At 69.7% G+C, this 18,065-nt stretch overlaps 4 protein-coding genes across 6 annotated transcripts; 2 read left to right on the plus strand and 2 right to left on the minus strand.

Annotated features, from left to right (window-relative positions):
* Positions 1-1,432: 1,432 nt before the first annotated feature.
* Positions 1,433-5,557, plus strand: RDH5 (retinol dehydrogenase 5). The gene is given in 6 exon segments (XM_014893366.2): positions 1,433-2,548; positions 2,551-2,727; positions 4,111-4,369; positions 4,513-4,676; positions 5,119-5,204; positions 5,206-5,557. Coding segments are annotated over 6 exon segments (960 nt in total). The 5' UTR covers positions 1,433-2,412; the 3' UTR covers positions 5,344-5,557.
* Positions 5,558-6,087: 530 nt separating this feature from the next.
* Positions 6,088-10,107, minus strand: CD63 (CD63 molecule). Of its 2 annotated transcripts, none has more exons than XM_088180825.1 (8): positions 9,964-10,107; positions 9,398-9,475; positions 8,350-8,529; positions 7,715-7,789; positions 7,529-7,624; positions 7,290-7,433; positions 7,131-7,214; positions 6,088-6,234 (listed from the first exon to the last, which is right to left on the minus strand). In XM_088180825.1, the coding sequence occupies exons 2-8, from the start codon at positions 9,461-9,463 to the stop codon at positions 6,169-6,171; spliced, it is 711 nt and encodes a 236-aa protein (XP_088036951.1). In that variant the 5' UTR covers positions 9,464-9,475; positions 9,964-10,107; the 3' UTR covers positions 6,088-6,168. The 2 variants fall into 2 exon arrangements, with proteins under 2 accessions (XP_088036951.1, XP_088036949.1); XM_088180823.1 differs by having other exon boundaries at positions 9,921-10,094.
* A 522-nt stretch (positions 10,108-10,629) lies between these two features.
* INPP1 (inositol polyphosphate-1-phosphatase) lies at positions 10,630-14,470 on the minus strand. Of its 2 annotated transcripts, XM_088180804.1 has the most exons (6): positions 14,431-14,470; positions 13,362-13,710; positions 13,208-13,268; positions 12,521-12,724; positions 11,744-11,918; positions 10,630-11,162 (listed from the first exon to the last, which is right to left on the minus strand). In XM_088180804.1, the coding sequence occupies exons 2-6, from the start codon at positions 13,563-13,565 to the stop codon at positions 10,643-10,645; spliced, it is 1,164 nt and encodes a 387-aa protein (XP_088036930.1). In that variant the 5' UTR covers positions 13,566-13,710; positions 14,431-14,470; the 3' UTR covers positions 10,630-10,642. The 2 variants fall into 2 exon arrangements, with proteins under 2 accessions (XP_088036930.1, XP_088036931.1); XM_088180805.1 differs by lacking the exon at positions 12,521-12,724.
* Positions 14,471-16,374: 1,904 nt separating this feature from the next.
* GDF11 (growth differentiation factor 11) lies at positions 16,375-18,014 on the plus strand. The gene is made up of 2 exons (XM_088180620.1): positions 16,375-16,726; positions 17,905-18,014. The coding sequence occupies exons 1-2, from the start codon at positions 16,375-16,377 to the stop codon at positions 18,012-18,014; spliced, it is 462 nt and encodes a 153-aa protein (XP_088036746.1).
* Positions 18,015-18,065: the final 51 nt, after the last annotated feature.

Consider the following 18,065-nt stretch of genomic DNA (forward strand, 5'->3'; position numbering starts at 1 on the left):
CAATTCACTGAGGGGGGGTCCCAGCCCCCCAAGTCCAGGGGGGGTCCCAGCCCCCCAAGTCCAGGCACTGTTAGGGGATCCTGGGGGGGGGGGGGGGTCTCATGCAGGGTGAGGGTCCCCAACAAGGCCAGGAGTGTCCCACCCCCCACCCCCCCCCCCAAAATGTGCCCAAACCCCCCCTCCCCACCCCGGAGCGTTCAGGGGGGGGTCTGGGGGCGGGGGGGGCCGAACCCCCGGCAGCTTTGGCCGTGCCAGGCACGGGGAGGAGCGACCGTGGGGGCCCCCCCGCCCCCCAAATCTCACGGACCCCTCCCCTGTTCCCACGCCCCCCCCCCCGCGTTCCACGCCCCCTCCCCGGCTCACACGGCCCCGAGGCCGCGGCCGGAGCAGCGCCCGCAGCCCCTCTGCCCCCCCCGAGGTACGTGGGGACCCCCCTGAGGTGTGGGGAGCCCCCTGAGGTGTGGGGGACACCCCCTCTGCCCCCCCCGAGGTACGTGGGGACCCCCCTGAGGTGTGGGGACACCCCTGAGGTGTGGGGGACACCCCCTCTGCCCCCCTCAGGAACATGGGGACCCCCCCTCTGCCCCTTTAGGGACTTGGGGACCCCCCGCTCTGCCCAGGGACCCCTCCTCTCTACACCCCGAGGGACGTGGGGACCCTCAAAGGGACGTGGGGACCCCCCTGAGGAACATGGGGACCCCCCCTCTCCACCCTCTAGGAACTTGGGGACCCCCCCGAGGGACGGGGGTCTCCTGTCCAGGGGGGCTCTGGGGACCTGGGACCGACCCTCGGGGTCACCCTCAAATCTGAGGGTCCTGAGACCCCCCCCAAACCCCCTCAATGGGGCTGCTGGAGGGGGGCACGACCCCCCCCCCCCCAATAGGTTCTGGGGACACGGGACAGACCCTGCGTGTCCCCCCCCCCCCTCAATGTCCCCCCCAAATCCGAGGGGGGAATTCGGGGATCCCCCCCCCCCACCCTTTTGGGGGTCCCGTGGTGTGAAACCCCCAAACCAGCAATGGGGAGGGGAGGGGGGGGGGGGTCCTGACACCCCAAACCCCGGGTGGGGGTCCTGGAGGGGGGCACGGGACAAAGCCCGGGTGTCCCCCCCAAATCCGAGGGGGGAATTCGGGACCCCCCCCCCCACCCTTTTGGGGGTCCCACTCACCCCCACGGTGTGAAACCCCCAAACCAACAATTCTGGGGGGGGTCCTGACACCCCAAACCAACAATTCTGGGGGGGGGTCCTGACACCCCAAACCAGCAATGGGGGGGGTCCTGACACCCCAAACCAACAATGGGGGGGTCCTGGCACCCCAAACCCGGGTGGGGGGTCCCGGAGGGGGGCACCTGCAGTGGGACACGGCCCCTGCGGGTCCCCTCCCTCCGGGGGGTCACGGGGGGAGGGGGGGGGTCTCAGCTGGGTTGGGGGTCCCGGGCAGGGCGGGGTTCGTGCCGGGGGTCCCGGGGGGGGTCCCCAAAGCCGCGGTGGTGGGGAGGGGACAGGAGGGGACCCCCCCCGGAGCCCCCCCGGGCCCGGCCGGTGACGCACGGCCCCGTTAATCCGGGCTGGGCCGCCCGGCCCCGGGCAGCCCGGGGGAAAGGTGGGTCTGGGGTCCCACCCCAGGAGGGGTTTGGGGTGCCCCCCAACCCCCCCCGAGAGGGCAGGGACCCCTCCCCACCCCCGGTGACCCGTGGGGGACAGAGGAGGAGGAGGAGGAGGAGGAGGAGGAGCCCGGCTGGGGTCAGTCCCGAGTGACACCTGGGGACAGCGAGGGGGACACCCCGAGTGCGGGCAGGGGGCGGGGGGCAGGGCGGGGGTCCCACCGCGTCCTCGGGGGGGTCCTGGGGGGGTCCCGCGTGTCCGCTGTGCCCTGTGGGTCACCGGAGTGTGTGGGTGGCACTGGTGGCACTGGTGGCACTGGGGACATGAGCCACCCCTGGTGTGGGGGTCTGGGGAGGGGTCCTGGGGGGGTCCCGCGTGTCCCTTGTCCCCCACAGGTCCAGGGTGGGACCCGCACGGTCCAGGGAGGGTGGGGGTCCCTCCTGGGGGTGCAGGGTGGCCTTGGTGGGGGTCCCACGGGTCCCCCAGCATGTGGCTGTGCCCGGACAGTCAGAGCCCCTGGGGGGCTTCAGTTCCCTGAGGGGGTGGGGGTCCCTCCAGAGGGCTGAGGGGCTGCAGGAGGGTCCTGCTGGGGGTCCCACAGGGTGGGGGTCCCTCCACGCCCCACTCAGGGGTGTTGGCTGGGGTCCCACATGTCCCCAGTCCCCCCCAGGCCATGTGGCACCGGTGACACTGGGAGGTGAGAGGCGGGACCCCCGTGGTCCGGGCGGGGTGGGGGTCCCTGGAGGGGCTGCAGGGGGGTCCCGGCGGGGGTCCCACGTGTCCCCTGTCCCCCCCCCCCTCAGGCCATGTGGCTCTACGTGGCACTGGTGGCGCTGGCCTGGGCTCTGGGCTGGCTAGTGCGGGACCGCCGGACGTTGCCCACGGTGACGGACAAGCACGTGTTCATCACGGGCTGCGACAGCGGCTTTGGCCACCTGCTGGCCCGCGGCTGGCCCGGCGTGGCTACCGCGTGCTGGCCGCTTGCCTGACCCCGCAGGGAGCCGAGAACCTGCGCGGGGACAGCGGCGGGGGGACACCTGAGACAACCGTGCTCGATGTCACCCGCAGCGACAGCATCCGCAGGGCTGCGGAGTGGGTGCAGAGGGAGGTGGGGGACAAAGGTGAGAGACACGGGGGGGGGAAATGGGTCTGGGGGCTTGGGGAGAGGATGGGGACACGGGAAAGGACAGGGGGACTCTCGGGGGGACACCTTGCTCGATGTCACCCGCAGCGACAGCATCCGCAGGGCTGCAGAGTGGGTACAGAGGGGACAAAGGTGAGAGACAGAGGGGGGGAAATGGGTCTGGGGGCTTGGGGAGGGGATGGGATCACGGAAAAGGACAGGGGGACTCTGAGGGGACACCTGAGGACAACCGTGCTCGATGTCACCCGCAGCGGACAGCATCCACAGGGCAGCAGAGGGAGGTGGGGGGAGAAGGATGAGGGGGGGAAATGGGTCTGGGGCTTGGGGAGGGGGTGGGGACACGGGAAAGGACAGGGGGACTCTGAGGGGACACCTTGCTCGATGTCACCCGCAGCGACAGCCTCCGCAGGGGCTGCGGAGTGGGTGCAGAGGGAGGTGGGGGACACAGGAGAGGGAGTCAAAAAGGGTCTGGGGGCTTGGGGAGAGGATGGGGACACGGGGACCTGCAGGGGGATGACTCTCGGGGGACATCCTGCTCGATGTCACCTGCTCAGACAGCATCCGCAGGGCAGCCGAGTGGGTGCAGAGGGAGGTGGGGGACAAAGGTGAGAGACACGGGGGGGGGAAATGGGTCTGGGGGCTTGGGGAGGGGGTGGGATCACGGAAAAGGACAGGGGGACTCTGAGGGGACACCTTGCTCGATGTCACCTGCTCCGACAGCATCCACAGGGCTGCGGAGTGGGTGCAGAGGGAGGTGGGGGACAAAGGTGAGAGGGAGTCAAAAAGGGTCTGGGGGCTTGGGGAGAGGATGGGGACATGGTGACATGCAGGGGGACTCTGGGGGGACACCCTGCTCGATGTCACCCGCAGCGACAGCATCCACAGGGCTGCGGAGGGAGGCGGGGGAGAAGAGTGAGAGGGGGGAAATGGGTCTGGGGGCTTGGGGAGAGAATGGGGACACGGGAAAGGGCAGGGGGGACATGGAGGGACAAGGAGGGGCTGTGACACTGGGGGGCACAGGGGGACATGGGGAGGGGCTGTGGGGCAGGATGGACCCCCGGGGGTGCCATGGAGGGGGGGGGGGGGGGGGGCACAGGGGGACAGGGCCCAGGGACAAGGAAGGGACGGGTCCCAGGTGGGCACAGGGTGGGGGTCCCAGGTGGGCACAGGGTGGGGGTCCCAGGGTCCTGCCAGGTGACAGTGAGGACAGGCTGCAATAGTGAGGGGACAGCTCCTGCCAGGTCACCCTGGGGTCACTCTGGGGGGGTCCCGGGGACACTGGGGGTGTCACTCTGGGGGGGGGTCCCGGGGACACTGGGGGTGTCACTCTGGGGTTGTCACACCCTCCGTGTCCCCCCAGGGCTCTTTGGGCTAGTGAACAATGCGGGCGTGGCCAACCCCATCGGGCCCACGGAGTGGATGGACATCGAGGATTTCCGCCGGGTCATGGCCGTCAACGCCTTCGGGGCCATCGAGGTCACCCTGGCGCTGCTGCCGCTGCTCAAGCGGGGCCGGGGCCGCGTGGTCAACACGTCCAGCGTGCTGGGCCGGGTCTCGGCCAACGGCGGCGGCTACTGCGTGTCCAAATTCTGCATCGAGGCCTTCTCGGACAGCCTCAGGTGTGTGCTGAGCCCTGCGCGGGTCCTGAGCCCCCCCGGCCACCCCCTGACCTCTCTGGCCACACCCTGAGCCCTTCCAGCCACCCCCTGAGCCCTCTGGCCACCCCCTGAGCCCTCTGGCCACCCCTCGCCCCCCTCCCCAGGCGGGACATGCGGCACTTTGGGGTCAAGGTCAGCATTGTGGAGCCCGGCTTCTTCAAGACCAACGTGACCGACCTGGACTCGCTGGAGGCGTCGCTGCGGCAGCGCTGGGAGCGCCTGGAGCCCGAGACCCGCAGCAGCTACGGGGAGCACTTCTTCCCCCAGTGTGAGTGGGGCTGAGGGGGCTGTGGGGCGGGGGTACCGCGCCCCGGACCCCCCTTGGGTCATCCCCCAAACCCCAAACCTCAGCAGCTCATCCCTGCCTCAGTTTCCCTTTTCCTGACCCTTTCCCACATCCCACAAACCCCAAAGTTCAGTATCTCATCCTTGCCTCAGCTTCCCTTTCCCTTTCCCTGCATCGCCCAAACCCCAAATTTCATCATCTCATCCCTGCCTCAGTTTCCCCTCTCTTGACCCATTTCCACATCCCCCAAACCCCAAATTTCAGCATCTCACTCCTGCCTCAGTTTCCCTTTCCCTGCATCCCCCGAACCCCAAACCCCACCATCTCACCCCCTCCTCACTTCCCCCTTTCCCACCTCCCACAGACCCCAAAATTCACAATTTCACCCCTGCCCTGTTTCCCTGCCCCTTTTTGGCCACGGCAGACCTGAAGGTGCAGCGGCTGCTGCTGTCGCTGCTGTGTGACAAGGACCTGTCCAAGGTGACGAACTGCATCGAGCACGCGCTGCGGGGCGCGCCACCCGCGCAGCCGCTACAGCGCGGGCTGGGACGCCAAATTCCTCTGGCTGCCCGCCTCGTACCTGCCCTCGGCCCTCGTGGACCTGGCCCTGGCCCTCATCCTGCCCAAGCCGGCCCACAGCGTCCACTGAGAGCCCCCAGACCCAAAATAACCCCCCCCAGGGTGGGCGCTGGGGAATAAACCCCGCCACGGTCTCACCCGTCCTCAGGGTCGTGGTTGGATTTGGGGACATTGAGGTGGCACTTGGGGCCTCGTGGGCCTGGTCCTCATCTTGCCCAGCGTCCACTGAGAGCCCCCAGACTCAAAATAAACCCCCCCGGGTGGGGAATAATAAACCTCACAAACTTGTCTGTCCTTGTTCGTGCTCGGGGTCATGGCCGGAATGGGATTTGGGGACACTGGGGTGGCACGTGAGGATTTGGGGACATTGAGGTGGCACTTGGGGCCTCATGGACATGGCCCTGGTCCTCATCCTGCCCAGCGTCCGCTGAGAGCCCCAGACCCAAAATAACCCCCCCGGGTGATGAATAAACCACCCTGAACTCACCTGTCCTTGTTTTCACTCATTTTGGGGGCATTTGGGGACACTGGGGTGGCACGTGAGGATTTGGGGACATTGAGGTGACACACACAGCCCCCAGAGCCACCAGGAGCAGTCCCCCGGCCCCACGGCGTCAATGGGGCACAGGGGGACCCCAAAACTCCAGAATGGACCCCCCCAAACCCATCAGAGGCTCCCCCGACCTCATAAGAGACCCCCAAACCCCAGGGGGGTCCCTGTCCCACCCATGGGGGCCCCCCCACCCCAAACCCCTCAAAAGGGACCCCCCCAACCCATCAGAGACCCCCCAACCCCCCCAGTCTCACTCGGCTCTCCAGAAGCTTTTCCTCTTTATTGCAAACCTGGGCCCCCCCCCGAGCCCCCCTGGGGGGGCCGGAATTTGGGGGGGGGGCGCTACATGACCTCGTAGCCGCTGCGGATCCCCCGCATGAGGCAACAGGAGAAGACAACGCCCAGGATCTGGGGGGGACAGGGGGTCAGTGACAGTGGGGGGGACAATGGGGGGGACAGGGGGGACAGGGACAATGGGGGGACAATGGGGGGGGACAGGGACAATGGGGGGGACAGGGGGTCAGTGACAGCGGGGGGACAATGGGGGGGACAATGGGGGGGACAAGGGGGGGACAAGGGGGGGACAATGGGGGGGACAATGGGGGGGACAGGGGGTCAGTGACAGCGGGGGGACAATGGGGGGGACAATGGGGGGGACAGGGGGGTCAGTGACAATGGGGGGACAATGGGGGGGACGGGGGGTCAGTGACAATGGGGGGGACAGGGACAACTGGGGGGACGGGGGGGGTCAGTGACAATGGCGGGGACAGGGACACTGTGGGGGTCAGATCTGGGGGTGACACACCTGGGGGGGACAGGGACACTTTTGGGGGGGGTCAGGGAATTTGGGGGGGTCAGATCTGGGGGGACAGGGACACTCGGGGGTGTCATTTAAATTTGGGGGTGGTCAGTCAGAAATGGGGGGGGGGTCAGTGCCAGCTGGACATGGAGGGGTCAGTTAAATTTGGGGAGGGGAAGAAGGAAAAGGGGTCCAGTCACACTTGGGGGGCCAGTCAGCCCCAACCTGGGGGGGTCTGAACCCCAAACTGAGGAGGGGGTCTCAGCCCACATTAAAGGGTCTCAGCCCCATATTGGGGGGGTCACTCCTCATTAAAGGGGGGTCTCACCCCACATTAAAGGGTCTCAGCCCCACACTGAGCAGGGGTTCACCCCAAACTCAGGGGGGTCTCACCCCACATTTTGAGGGTCTCATCCCCACACTGAAGGGGGTTCACTCTCACACTCGGGGGGGGGTCTCAGCTCACATTTTGGGGGGGTCTCCCCCACATTTGGGGGTCTCTCACCTCGAAGAAGGCGATGCCCAGCGGCACGGCCGCCAGCACCACGATGTTCCTCCTGACCCACGCCTCGAGGCTCGGCAGGCAGCCCTGGGGGGCACGGGAGGAGGGTCAGGGGGGGGGGATCGGGGAGGGGGGGATCAGGAATTGGGGAGGGGGTCTCACCTTCTCGAACACCGTGGCCGGGCTGGGCCGGACGTTGCAGGTGTCGGCGACCACCCGGCAGCAGGACCTGGGCACGGTGTGGTTGGCCCCGAACGGCTCCACGCTCGCCCAGTCCGTGTAATTGTTCACCCCACAGCAGGAAAACTGCGGGGACAAAAAGGGTCAGGAATGCTGGGGAATAGGGAGGGGGGGTCCAGGAGCAGCCCCCTCCCCAAATGAGGGCTGACCCAAACTCTCACCTCCTGCTGGAAGGTGTCCAGGGTCGCGGCCAGCGGAGGGTCCAGCTCGTACTTTCGCATGGCCTCCCACAGCCCCTCCTCCACCAGCCCGTGCACCTGGGGGGGCAGGGGGGAGGTCAGGGACCCCCGGGGGATGGGGGGAGGTCGGGGACCCCCTGGGGATGGGGGGAGGTCGGGGACCCCCACCTTGTGCTTGAAGACGTAGCCGGTGATGGCAACAGCGATCTCCACCAGGAAGATGAGGCTGAGCAGGACGGCGAACTGGGGGGGCACGGGGGGGTCAGGGGGGTTTGGGGGGGCACAGAGGGGTCAGGGGGGGTTTGGGGGGGGGGGTCATAGAGGGGTTTGGGGAGGGTCTGGAGGGGTCAGGAGGTTTGGGGAGCACGGGGGTTGACAGAAGGGATTGGGGGGTCACAGGGTTTGGGGGGGTCACGGAGGGGTTTAGGGGGGTCTGGAGGGAGTCACAGAAGGGGTTTGGGGGCACAGGAGGGTCAGGGGGCTTGGGGGGGTCACGAGGGGGATTGGAGGAGGTCAGGGGACTTCAGGGGGTCCGGGGGCTCAGGGGGTCCCCGAGGGGGATCACAGAGGGGTTTGGGGGGCTCTGAGGGGTAACAGAGGGGGGTTTGGGGACCAGGGGGTTTGGGAGGGTCACAGAGGGGCTATGGGGGGAGTTTTGGGGGGCTCAGGGTGGGGTCGGGGGAGGGTCCCAGTGGGGATTAAGGTGGGGGCTCAGGGAGTGGCGGCAGTGGAGGGGTTGGGGGGATCATGGTGGGGGTCTGGGGGCTCCCGGGGGGGTCCCCTCGGGCTGTCCCCCCCCTCACCGTGGTGACCATGCAGTAACTCTCCTTCCAGGCGCCGCAGCAGCCGAAGAAGGAGGTGAAGAAGATGACGACCCCCAGCACCACGACCCCCACGGGGGTCCAGCTGGACCAGGCCACCGGGGCCCTACCCAGGGCCACCAGCAGGTAAATGCCGATGGCGATCAGGGCCACGCCGCACACCTGGGGGAGGGGAGACGAGGGAGGGTGGGGGTGGGCACAGAGAGTCGGGACCAGCCGGGACCAGAAGCCCCCTCCCCAAATCCCCGCGTGCCGCTCCAATTTGGGGACAAATTAAAGTGGGGGGGGGACACCAGAGCAGCCCCCCCGTGGGAGGGGACACGGGAGGGGACACGGGAAGCGCAGGAAGTCCGGCCTTCCGGCCACGCGAGAGCGCGGGGGGGGGGGGGGGGGGGCTGGCACCGACCCCGCTCGGGGGTCCCGGCGGATCTGGGGGGGGGGGGGGTTCGTTCATCCCCCCCCCCCAGCCCCAGCCCCCTCCCCAGGGCGGTGCCCCCTGGCCGTGCCCGGTTTGCCCGCGGGGCGTGGGCTCGGCTGCACAAACAGCGGGGGGTGGCACCGTGTCCCGCCGTGTCACCGTGTCCCCCCCCCGCGTCCCCCCCCGCCACTCGAGGGGTGACTCAGCCAGGGTGGCGACAGCTCCGTGCCCGCGGGGGGGGGACGGGAAGGGGCCCCCCGTGTCCCCCCGGTGTCCCCCCCGGTGTCCCCCCCCGGTGTCCCCCCCGTGTCCCCTCCCCGCTCCGGCCGTTGGCTCTCGCCGCTCTTTCCTCACCCCGACTTCCCCAAAGCCTCGTCCCGCCGCTCTCGGGGGTCCCCCCCTGTCCCCCCCTCGCCTTTGGGGTCCCCTGCCCCCCCTCCCCGGGCCCTGCTGGGGACAGGATGTGGCTTCAGGGACAACAAACCCCCCCCCCTCCCCCCTCAGCACCGGGGACCCCCCCGCTGCCCAGAACCCCAAAATTTGGGGTGCGGGAGGCGGAGGGGAGGGGAGGGGGTGGCCGGGGGGGTCCCCCCGGTTCTGCCGCGCACTCACCCAGAAGATGAAGTTGAAGAAGAAAACCAAAAACTTCACGCATTTCATCCCCCCCTCGATCGCCATGGCCCCTCCGTCCTGCGGAGCCGCCGTTCAGCACCGGGCCCGGGCCGGTACCGCTCCCCTCGACCGGGGAACCGCCGGCCCGGGCCCCGCCCCGGCACCGGAACCGGTACCGGAACCGGTGCCTGTTACCGGCACCGCTCCAGCCCGGCCTGGTGTCCCGGTGCTGCTCCCGGTACCGCTCCCTCATTCCCCCCGCTCCCGGTACCGCTCCCTCCCCTCTCCCGGTGCTCCCGGTACCGCTCCCTCCCAGCTCCCGGTCCCGGTGGTCCCGGAGTTCCCGGGGCTGCTCTCCCCCCTGCCCCGTTCCCGGTGCCGTTCCCTCCCCACTCCCGGTACCACTTTCCCCCACTCCGGTACAACTTTCCCCGGTTCCCCGCGGTCCCGGTGCCGTTTCCCCCCAGTCCCGGTGGTCCCGGTGCTGTTCCCTCCCCCGGTTCCCCCCGCTCCCGGTCCCCACCCGGTCCGGCGCCGGTGCCGGTGCCGCTCCCGGTGCCGCTCACCGCCGCCCTTCCCGAGGGCTCCGGATCATGTGACGGGGGCGAGTCAAGAGGACACCGGGACCGCCCCGGGACCGCCCCGGGACCGGCACCGCCCCCCCCCGGCCCGGCAAAACACGAACGGCTGGAAGGGACCCTTTATTGGGGGGGGGGACACGGGGGGACATCGAGGGGACACCGTGGGGTCCCACACGGGGGGCCCGGGACTCTGAGCTCCAACCGCGTCCCGCACCGCGGGGGTCCCAGAACCCCCCGACCCTCACCCTGGGGGTCCCAGAACCCCCCGACCCCGCACCCCGGGGGTCCCTGTCACCCCCACCCCACGCTCCGGGGTCCCTGCTGTCCCCCTGTCCTTGGTCCCTGCCACCCTGGTCCTGCACCCCAAAGTCCTCGGGACCCCCCGACCCCTCACCCTGGGGTCCCAAACACCCTGGACCCTTCACCCCGGGGTCCCAGCCCCTCCTGACCCCCCACCCCGGGGTCCCAGCCCCCCAAATCCCCCACCCCAGTGTCCCCAACCCCTCCACACCCCACACTCGGGGTCCCTGCCCCCCAAAACTCTCCACCCCGGGGTCCCAGCCCCTCAAATCCCCCACCCCATTTTCCCCAAACCCCCCACCCCGGGGGTCCCAGCCCCCCCATCCCCCGCCCCCCCAGTGTCCCCCGGTGTCCCCCCCCCGTGTCACAAGCCTGGCAGCTTTGCCAGCTCGCCCAGCTCGCCCAGCTCGCCCAGCGCGGCCAGCACGGCCCGCAGGTGCTGGGGGTGCACGAAAGCCACGAGCCCCTCCCTGTTCGCCCAACGCTCGGGCCCCGCTCGCCCCGGCTGCGGGCGGTGATAAACGAGCTCGGGGGGGTCCCCGGAGCCCCCCTCCCTCTGAGCCCGCAGAGCCCCCTCCAAGGCCACCACGCCCCCCCCCAGGGCTCGCAGGATGGCGTGGGGGGCGCACGAGTCCCAGGCGAAGGTGGTGGCTTGTGACAGCACGAAGGCGTCCGCCAGCCCCAGGGCCACGCAGAGCAGTTTGTAGCCGGCCCCGGCAGCGAAGAGAGGGGGACCCCCCCCCAGAGAGCCCAGAGCCCCCCGAACCGCCGCCCCCTCGGCCCGGCTCAGCACCACGCGGGGACACGGCCGGGCCGCGGGAGGGGACAGCGAGCACAGCCGGGTGTCACCGTGTGCCACCCCCCAGTGGTAGCGACCCTGCCACCTGCGGGGAGGGGAGGGGTCACAGGGGGCACCTGAGGGGGGGGTGGGACCCTGAGGTGGGGGATCTGGGGGGTGGCAGGGGTGACAGGGACCCCGTGGTGGGGAGTATGGGGGAATGGAGACCCCAGGGTGAGGGGTCAGGGGGGACAGGGACCCCCAGCGCAGGGTGAAGGGGCACAGGGACCCCAGGGTGCACGATCAGGGGCATCAGGGACCTCGGGGTGCAGGGCCAGGGGTGTTAGAGACCCCAGGGTGGGGGGTCACGGGTGTCAGGGACCCCAGGGTGGGGGGTCAGGGGTGTCAGGGACCCCCAGTGAAGGGTCAGGAGTATCAGGGACCCCAGGGTGGGGGGTCAGGGGTGTCAGGGACCCCAGGGTGGGGGGTCAGGGGTGTTAGAGACCCCAGGGTGGGGGGGTCAGGAGTGTCAGAGACCCCAGGGTGGGGGGTCAGGGGTGTCAGGGACCCCCAGGGTGGGGGGTCAAGGGTGTCAGGGACCCCAGGGTGGGGGGTCAGGAGTATCAGGGACCCCAGGGTGGGGGGTCAGGGGTGTCAGGGATCTCGGGGTGCGGGGTCTGGCTGTACCTGCGGGTCTGGGGGTCCCGCTGGAAGAAGGGCTCGTTGATGACCCCCAGCACGGGGACCCCGGTGCGGCGCTCGAAGGCCCCCACGAGCACCAGGGCCGAGCGCAGCCCCCCGGGGGCGACGCCATCCACGGCGGCCACGTCCTCACGGCCCCCGATGAACTCGTTGGTGGAGTCTGGGGGGGTTTGCCGGGGGGTCTGCGGGGTCCCGGCCTGGCCCTGGCCCCACCCCACAGCCCCCGGCCCTGTTCCCATCCCTGCTCCTGTTTCTGTCCCCTCTATCCCATCCCATCCCCTATCCCAATCTCATCCTCATTTCCATTCCAAAATCCCAAAATCCCATCCCAAAATCCCATCCCAAAATCCCATCCCGTCCCAAAATCCCATCCTGTCCCTGTCCCCATCCCACCCCAGCCCACCCCACAGTCCCTGGCCCTGTTCCCTGTTCACATTCCTGTCCCTGTTCCTGTTTCTGTCCCCTCTGTCCCACCCCATCCCCATCCCATCCCATCCCACCCCATCCCACCCCATCCCATCCCACCCCATCCCATCCCATCCCATCCCACCCCATCCCATCCCATCCCACCCCATCCCACCCCATCCCATCCCATCCCATCCCACCCCATCCCATCCCATCCCATCCCATCCCATCCCATCCCATCCCATCCCATCCCATCCCATCCCATCCCATCCCATCCCATCCCATCCCATTTCCATCCCAAAATCCCAAAATCCCAAAATCCCGTCCCGTCCCTGTCCCCACCCCACAGCCCCTCACCAATGGGGTCTATCCAGATCCCCACGTCCCCCGGGGACACTCCGGCGTCGATGCCAGCGAGCTCCGTGTCCCCAAGTGTCACCTCCCTGTGCACGGTCTCTGCCAGCAGCTCGGCCGCTCTCGTCTGCTCGGGGCCCAGCACGGCCAGCAGCAGCGCCGCGGTGTCGCCCGGGGTGGCACAGACCCGCACTGTCACCGTGCCACCTGCCGGGACCCCACATCAGCCAGGACAGGGCACGGGGACCCCCGGGATGGCACAGACCCGCACTGTCACCGTGCCACCTGCCGGGACCCCACATCAGCCAGGACAGGGCACGGGGACCCCCGGCTGCCACGGTATGGGGACATGGGGACAGCTGTGACACTGGGATATGGGGACATGGGACATAGGGACCCCCCTCCTCAGCCTGGGCCCCACATCCCCCACTCTGTCCCCGCTGTCCCCACTCTGTCCCCACACTGTCCCCACACTGTCCCCACTCTCCCCGCTGTCCCCACGCTGTCCCCACGGTGTCCCCGCTCTGTCCCCCACTCTGTCCCCGCTGTCCCCGCTGTCCCCACATTGTCCCCACTCTGTCCCCGCTGTCCCCGCTGTCCCCACACTGTCCCCGCTGTCCCCACATTGTCCCCACACTGTCCCCGCTGTCCCCACGCTGTCCCCACACTGTCCCCGCTGTCCCCACTCACCCTCCGCGTCCCTGAACTCGTTGGACTCCTCCCCATGGATGTGTCCCCGGAGCTCGGGGAACTGCGGGGACACCGAGGGGACACCGGGGGGGGGCTCAGAGGGGGCTCGGGCGGTGCCAACCCCCCCTCGGCCACCCCCCCGGCCTGTCCCCACCTGTGTCCCCAGGTCGTGCTTGATGACCTCCTGGATCAGGACATCCGCCAGCGTCTTGAAGTCGTGCAGGAACCGAGCGTTCCTGTCGGGCCCCGTCTTCTCGGCCACGAGCAGCCGGAACAGCGGCTCCTCCGCCCGGCACAGCCGCGCCACCTCCGCCGCCTTCTGCGACACCGCCACCAGCGCGGCCAGCAGCCCCGCCATGGCCGCGACAGACAGCGGGGACAGACAGCGGGGACAGACAGACAGCGGGGACAGACAGCGGGGACAGACAGACAGCGGGGACAGCGGGGACAGACAGCGGGGACAGACAGCGGGGACAGCGGGGACAGACAGACAGCGGGGACACCTGCGGGGACAGCGGCGGGGTCAGGGGCGCGCTCCCAAATGATCCCAAATGATCCCAAATGATCCCAAATGTGGAGGGGGATGTGGGGACAGTGGGACACTGGGGTGTGGGGACAAACTGACACGGGGACAGGGGGACATGGGGGACAGGGGGACGCTGCGATGTGGGGATGTGGGGACATGGACGTTGGGCTTGTGGGGATTTGGGGACACGCGGATGTGGGGCCATGGGGACAGGGTGACACGGGGACATGACAGTGGGGACAGGGGTGACACGGGAACGCGGGCTGTGGGGACACGCGGGTTTGGGGACACGGGGGCGCGGGGGTGGCGGCGATGTGAACGTGGGCACAAGGGGGACACGGGGACACAAAGCGGCGGCCACACGGAAATGGCCCCCGGCGCGGTGGCTGTGGGGACACGGGGCTGTCCCCAGCGTGTCCCCGCGGGGGGGGTGGCTCTGTCCCGCGGGGACAGGAAGCGGTCGGGCCGGGGGGGGTCCCCGCTGTCCCCCCCGGAAGGCGCGGGGCGATGCGGCCCCCCCCGGAACGGTCCCGCAACGGCCCCAAACTTCCCCCCCCCCCCCCCCCCGCCACCCCCACACCGGGGGACCCCCCCCCCCCCCCACAGAGCGGGTCCCCACCCCTGGGGACACCCCGGGGACGCCTCGGGGACACCCCGGGGACCCTCGGGGCCGCCCCCCGCCCCGCTCTGCCGTTACCGGGGCCGCTGACAGCTCCTGCGGGCAGCCCGTGGGCGGGGACGGGGCCGCGTCACCGCCGCGCTTAACCCGCTCGCTGCCGCGGCCCCGCGTGCCCGCGGTCACACCGGAGTGCGGGGACACCGGGGGGCGTCGCGACACCGGCGGGGAGGGGGACAAAGCGGGGACGCGACCCCCCCCCCCCCCACATCCCCAAATCCCGTGAGCGCCGCTGCCCGGGCTGGTGACAGCGGTGACACCGGCGGGGGTCGCTCGCTCGGTGGCGGTTTGGGGGGGGGGGTCCCGTGTCGCGTGTCCCCAAAGCGCCCCCGCTGCAGTTCCGGCCCTCGCCGCGCGGGGGAGCGCTGCCCCGGGGCTGCGGAACCGGGGGGCAACGGGGCCGCTCCCCCCCCCCCAAAAAAAACCCACCGGGACCCCCCCAGGGCTGTGCTTCCCCCCCCCCCCCGGGCCAGCCCCCCCGAGCCCCTCCCTCGCCGGTGCGTCCCCGGTGGGTCTTGCCCTCTCCATGGTTCTGATGCACCGGGAAAAGGGGGGGGGGTCCCGGGTCACCTGGGGGGTCCCCACGATGATCTCAGGGCCGGGGTCCCCTCGTTACTCCGCTGGGTCCCCCCGGGAGCGCTGCCCGGTGCCGGTGAGGGGTGGGCAGTGCCCCCCCCAGAGCCCCCCCTCATTGGGGGCAGCACCCCCGTGACCCCCGGGGGTCCCCGTGCCCCCCAAGCCAGGGCCGGGGTTTCCTCAGCCGAGCTGGGATGTCCCTGTCCCCTCCTGCAGCGCTGTGGATGCTCCAGATCGGGCAACCTCACACCCCCTCCCCGAGTTTCAGCCCCTCCGGGGGTCCCCAAGACCCCCAACTGCTGCTCGGGCACCCCCGGGCCGGGATCCGCCGGTCCCGGTCCATTCTGGAACCTCCCGGTTCTCCTGCAGCGCTTCCCATTGCCAGGATTGCGGGCGCTTTGACCCCCTGCCCACCCGCTGGAGCCCCCCCGGGGGTCTCCGAGCCCCCCGAACTCCCGGCCGGGCACCCCTGGGCCGGGGTCTCTGCTGGGCCGGGGTCTCTGCTGGGCCGGTACCGGTCCCTCCCGGAGCGATGCTCCTGCAGCGCTTCCCAGCGCTGGGATGCTCCAGTCTGAGCAGCTTCACCCCCTCCCCGAGTTTCAAAACCCTCTCCCCCGGGGGTCTCCGAGCCCCCCAACTCCCGGCCGGGCACCCCTGAACCGGGATCGGCCTCTCCCGGTCCATTCTCTGCCGGAACCCGCCTGTCCCCCCTTCTGCGGGGCGGCTCCGAGGGGGGTGGGGGGGGGGTCCCGGTGTGAGGGGGGGGGTTGGGGGGTCCCGGGGGGGTCCCGGGGGGCGGCCGCACTTGCCGGGACGCGCATCCATCCCGCCGCACTTGCCGGGAGCCGGGCCCGGGCCCGCGCGCCCCCCGGGCCCCCCCCGAGCCGGGGGGCGGGCAGGGGGTGCCCGAGCGCACCGGGCGGCGGCGGGGCCGTTCCCGGGGCTCGGGGGGCCGGCGGCGGCTGGTGCCAAGCCCCTGCCAGAACCTCTTTTGTGCGCCCGCAGCCAATCAAGGCCGCTGACGACACACTTCTCTTGGGGTATAAAACCCCGGGGCCGCCGCTACCGCCGCTTTTTTTCATCCCCCCCCCCCCTTCGGCCCCCCCCGGGGTCCCCGCTTCCCCGCCCCCGCCGCCGTTACCGCCTTCCCCCCCCTTGCGCGCTGCGGTGGAAGCGGGGCGGGGGGGCGGCCCGGTGGGGAAGGGTTTGCTTATTTTATTTATTTTTTTTTTATTATTTTTTTTTTTCTTTCCCCTCCCTCTCCTTTCTTTTTTTTTTTTTTTTTCTTTTTCTTTTTTTTTTTTTTCTTTCTTTTTTTTTTTTTTTTGTTTTTTTTTTTTTTCCCCTCCCCTCGTCCTTCCGATGTATTTTTTGCTGTCCCCCCCCGGCATGGCCCCGCTGTGGTGCTTGCTGGGCTCGCTGGTGGCCGCGGTGGCGGGGGGGGGGTCGGTGGAGCAGCCCCCCGCCTCCGAGCCCGCCTGCCCCGTGTGCCTGTGGCGGCGGCAGAGCAAAGAGCTGCGGCTGGAGAGCATCAAGTCGCAGATCCTGAGCAAGCTGCGGCTGAAGGAAGCGCCCAACATCACCCGGGAGGTGGTGAAGCAGCTGCTGCCCAAGGCCCCCCCGCTCCAGCAGCTCCTGGACCTCCACGACTTCCAGGGGGACTCGCTGCAGCACGACGAGTACCTGGAGGAGGACGAGTACCACGCCACCACCGAGACCGTCATCAGCATGGCCCAGGAAAGTCAGTGCCGCCCTTTGTTCCGCTGCAAACTTCGCCGGAGGACTCCCCCCCCCCGCCCCCGCACCCACCCATCCCAGCCCCCCATCCCAGCCCCCCATCCCAGCCCCGGCCCGGACACCCACCCCCACCCCCGCTCGGGTCCCCTCTGGGTCCCCCGCTGGTCACCGATGTCCCCTGTGGGGAGCCCCATCCTCCGCCGAGCCCCCCCCGGGGGTCTCCGAACCCTCCCCGGGGGTCCCTGAACCCCCCCCCGGTCCGTGCGGGTCCCGCGGGGATGTTCCGTGTGCGCGGGGACGGGGGACAAGGGGACACGGAAAGGGACAGGGGGACAGAGAAGGGGACAAGGGGACAGAGAAGGGGACAGAGAAAGGGACAGAGGGACAGAGAAAGGGACACAGGGACACAGGGACAAGGGGACAGAAAGACAAGAGGACAGAGGGACAAGGGGACCAGACAGCGCACCCGGGACTGGGAGAGGGGCCCGGTGCTGGGGACCAGGAGCTGGCACTGGGGACAGGGGACTGGGACTGGAGACACAGGACTGGGAGCTGGGACTGGGACTGGAGACACAGGACTGGGAGCTGGCAGTGGGGACTGGGACTCGGGTCCGGGAGCTGGTGCCGAGTGCTGGGAGCCGTTACTGGGAGCTGGCACTGGGGTACTGGGACTGGGGACCAGGAGCTGGCACAGAGTGCTCGGTTTGGGGACCGGGTGCTGACACTGGGGACTGGGAGATGGCACTGGGAGCTGGGACTGGGAGCTGGGACTGGGGACTGGAACGTGGCACTGGGAGCTGGGACTGGGGACTGGAACGTGGCACTGGGAGCTGGTTCTGAGTGCTGGGACCTGGTACTAGAACATGGTACTGGGAGCTGGGACTGGGAACTGGGGCTGGCACTGGGGGCTGGCACTGGGGGCTGGCAGTAGCACCCAGCTCGCCCAGCTCCAGCACTGGGACCTGGCCCTGGGTGCTGGGACCAGGGACTGGGAACTGGGAGCTGAGAGGACACTGGGGACTGGGACTGGGAACTGAGATTGGGGTCTGGGAATGGGAAATGGGAGCTGAGAGGACACTGGGAACTGGGAACTGAAACTGGGAACTGGGGAGTGGGACTGGGAGCTGGAACCGTGCCCGGTCCCTGCCTGCTGGGACTGGGGGCACTGGGGATTGTCACCAGGCACTGGCAGCGCTCAGCGGTGCCACTGGGAGCTGGCACTGGGGACACCGGGCAGGTGGCACGGTGACCTGGCGGTGCCCAGGGCGCGTGGCAGGGTGACAGCAGGGTGACAAACAGGGTGACAAACCAGGGTGACAAACCAGGGTGACATCAGGGTGACG

The sequence above is a fragment of the Sturnus vulgaris genome, chromosome 30 (assembly GCF_052056855.1).
Source record: "Sturnus vulgaris isolate bStuVul1 chromosome 30, bStuVul1.hap1, whole genome shotgun sequence".
Lineage (NCBI taxonomy): Eukaryota > Metazoa > Chordata > Aves > Passeriformes > Sturnidae > Sturnus > Sturnus vulgaris.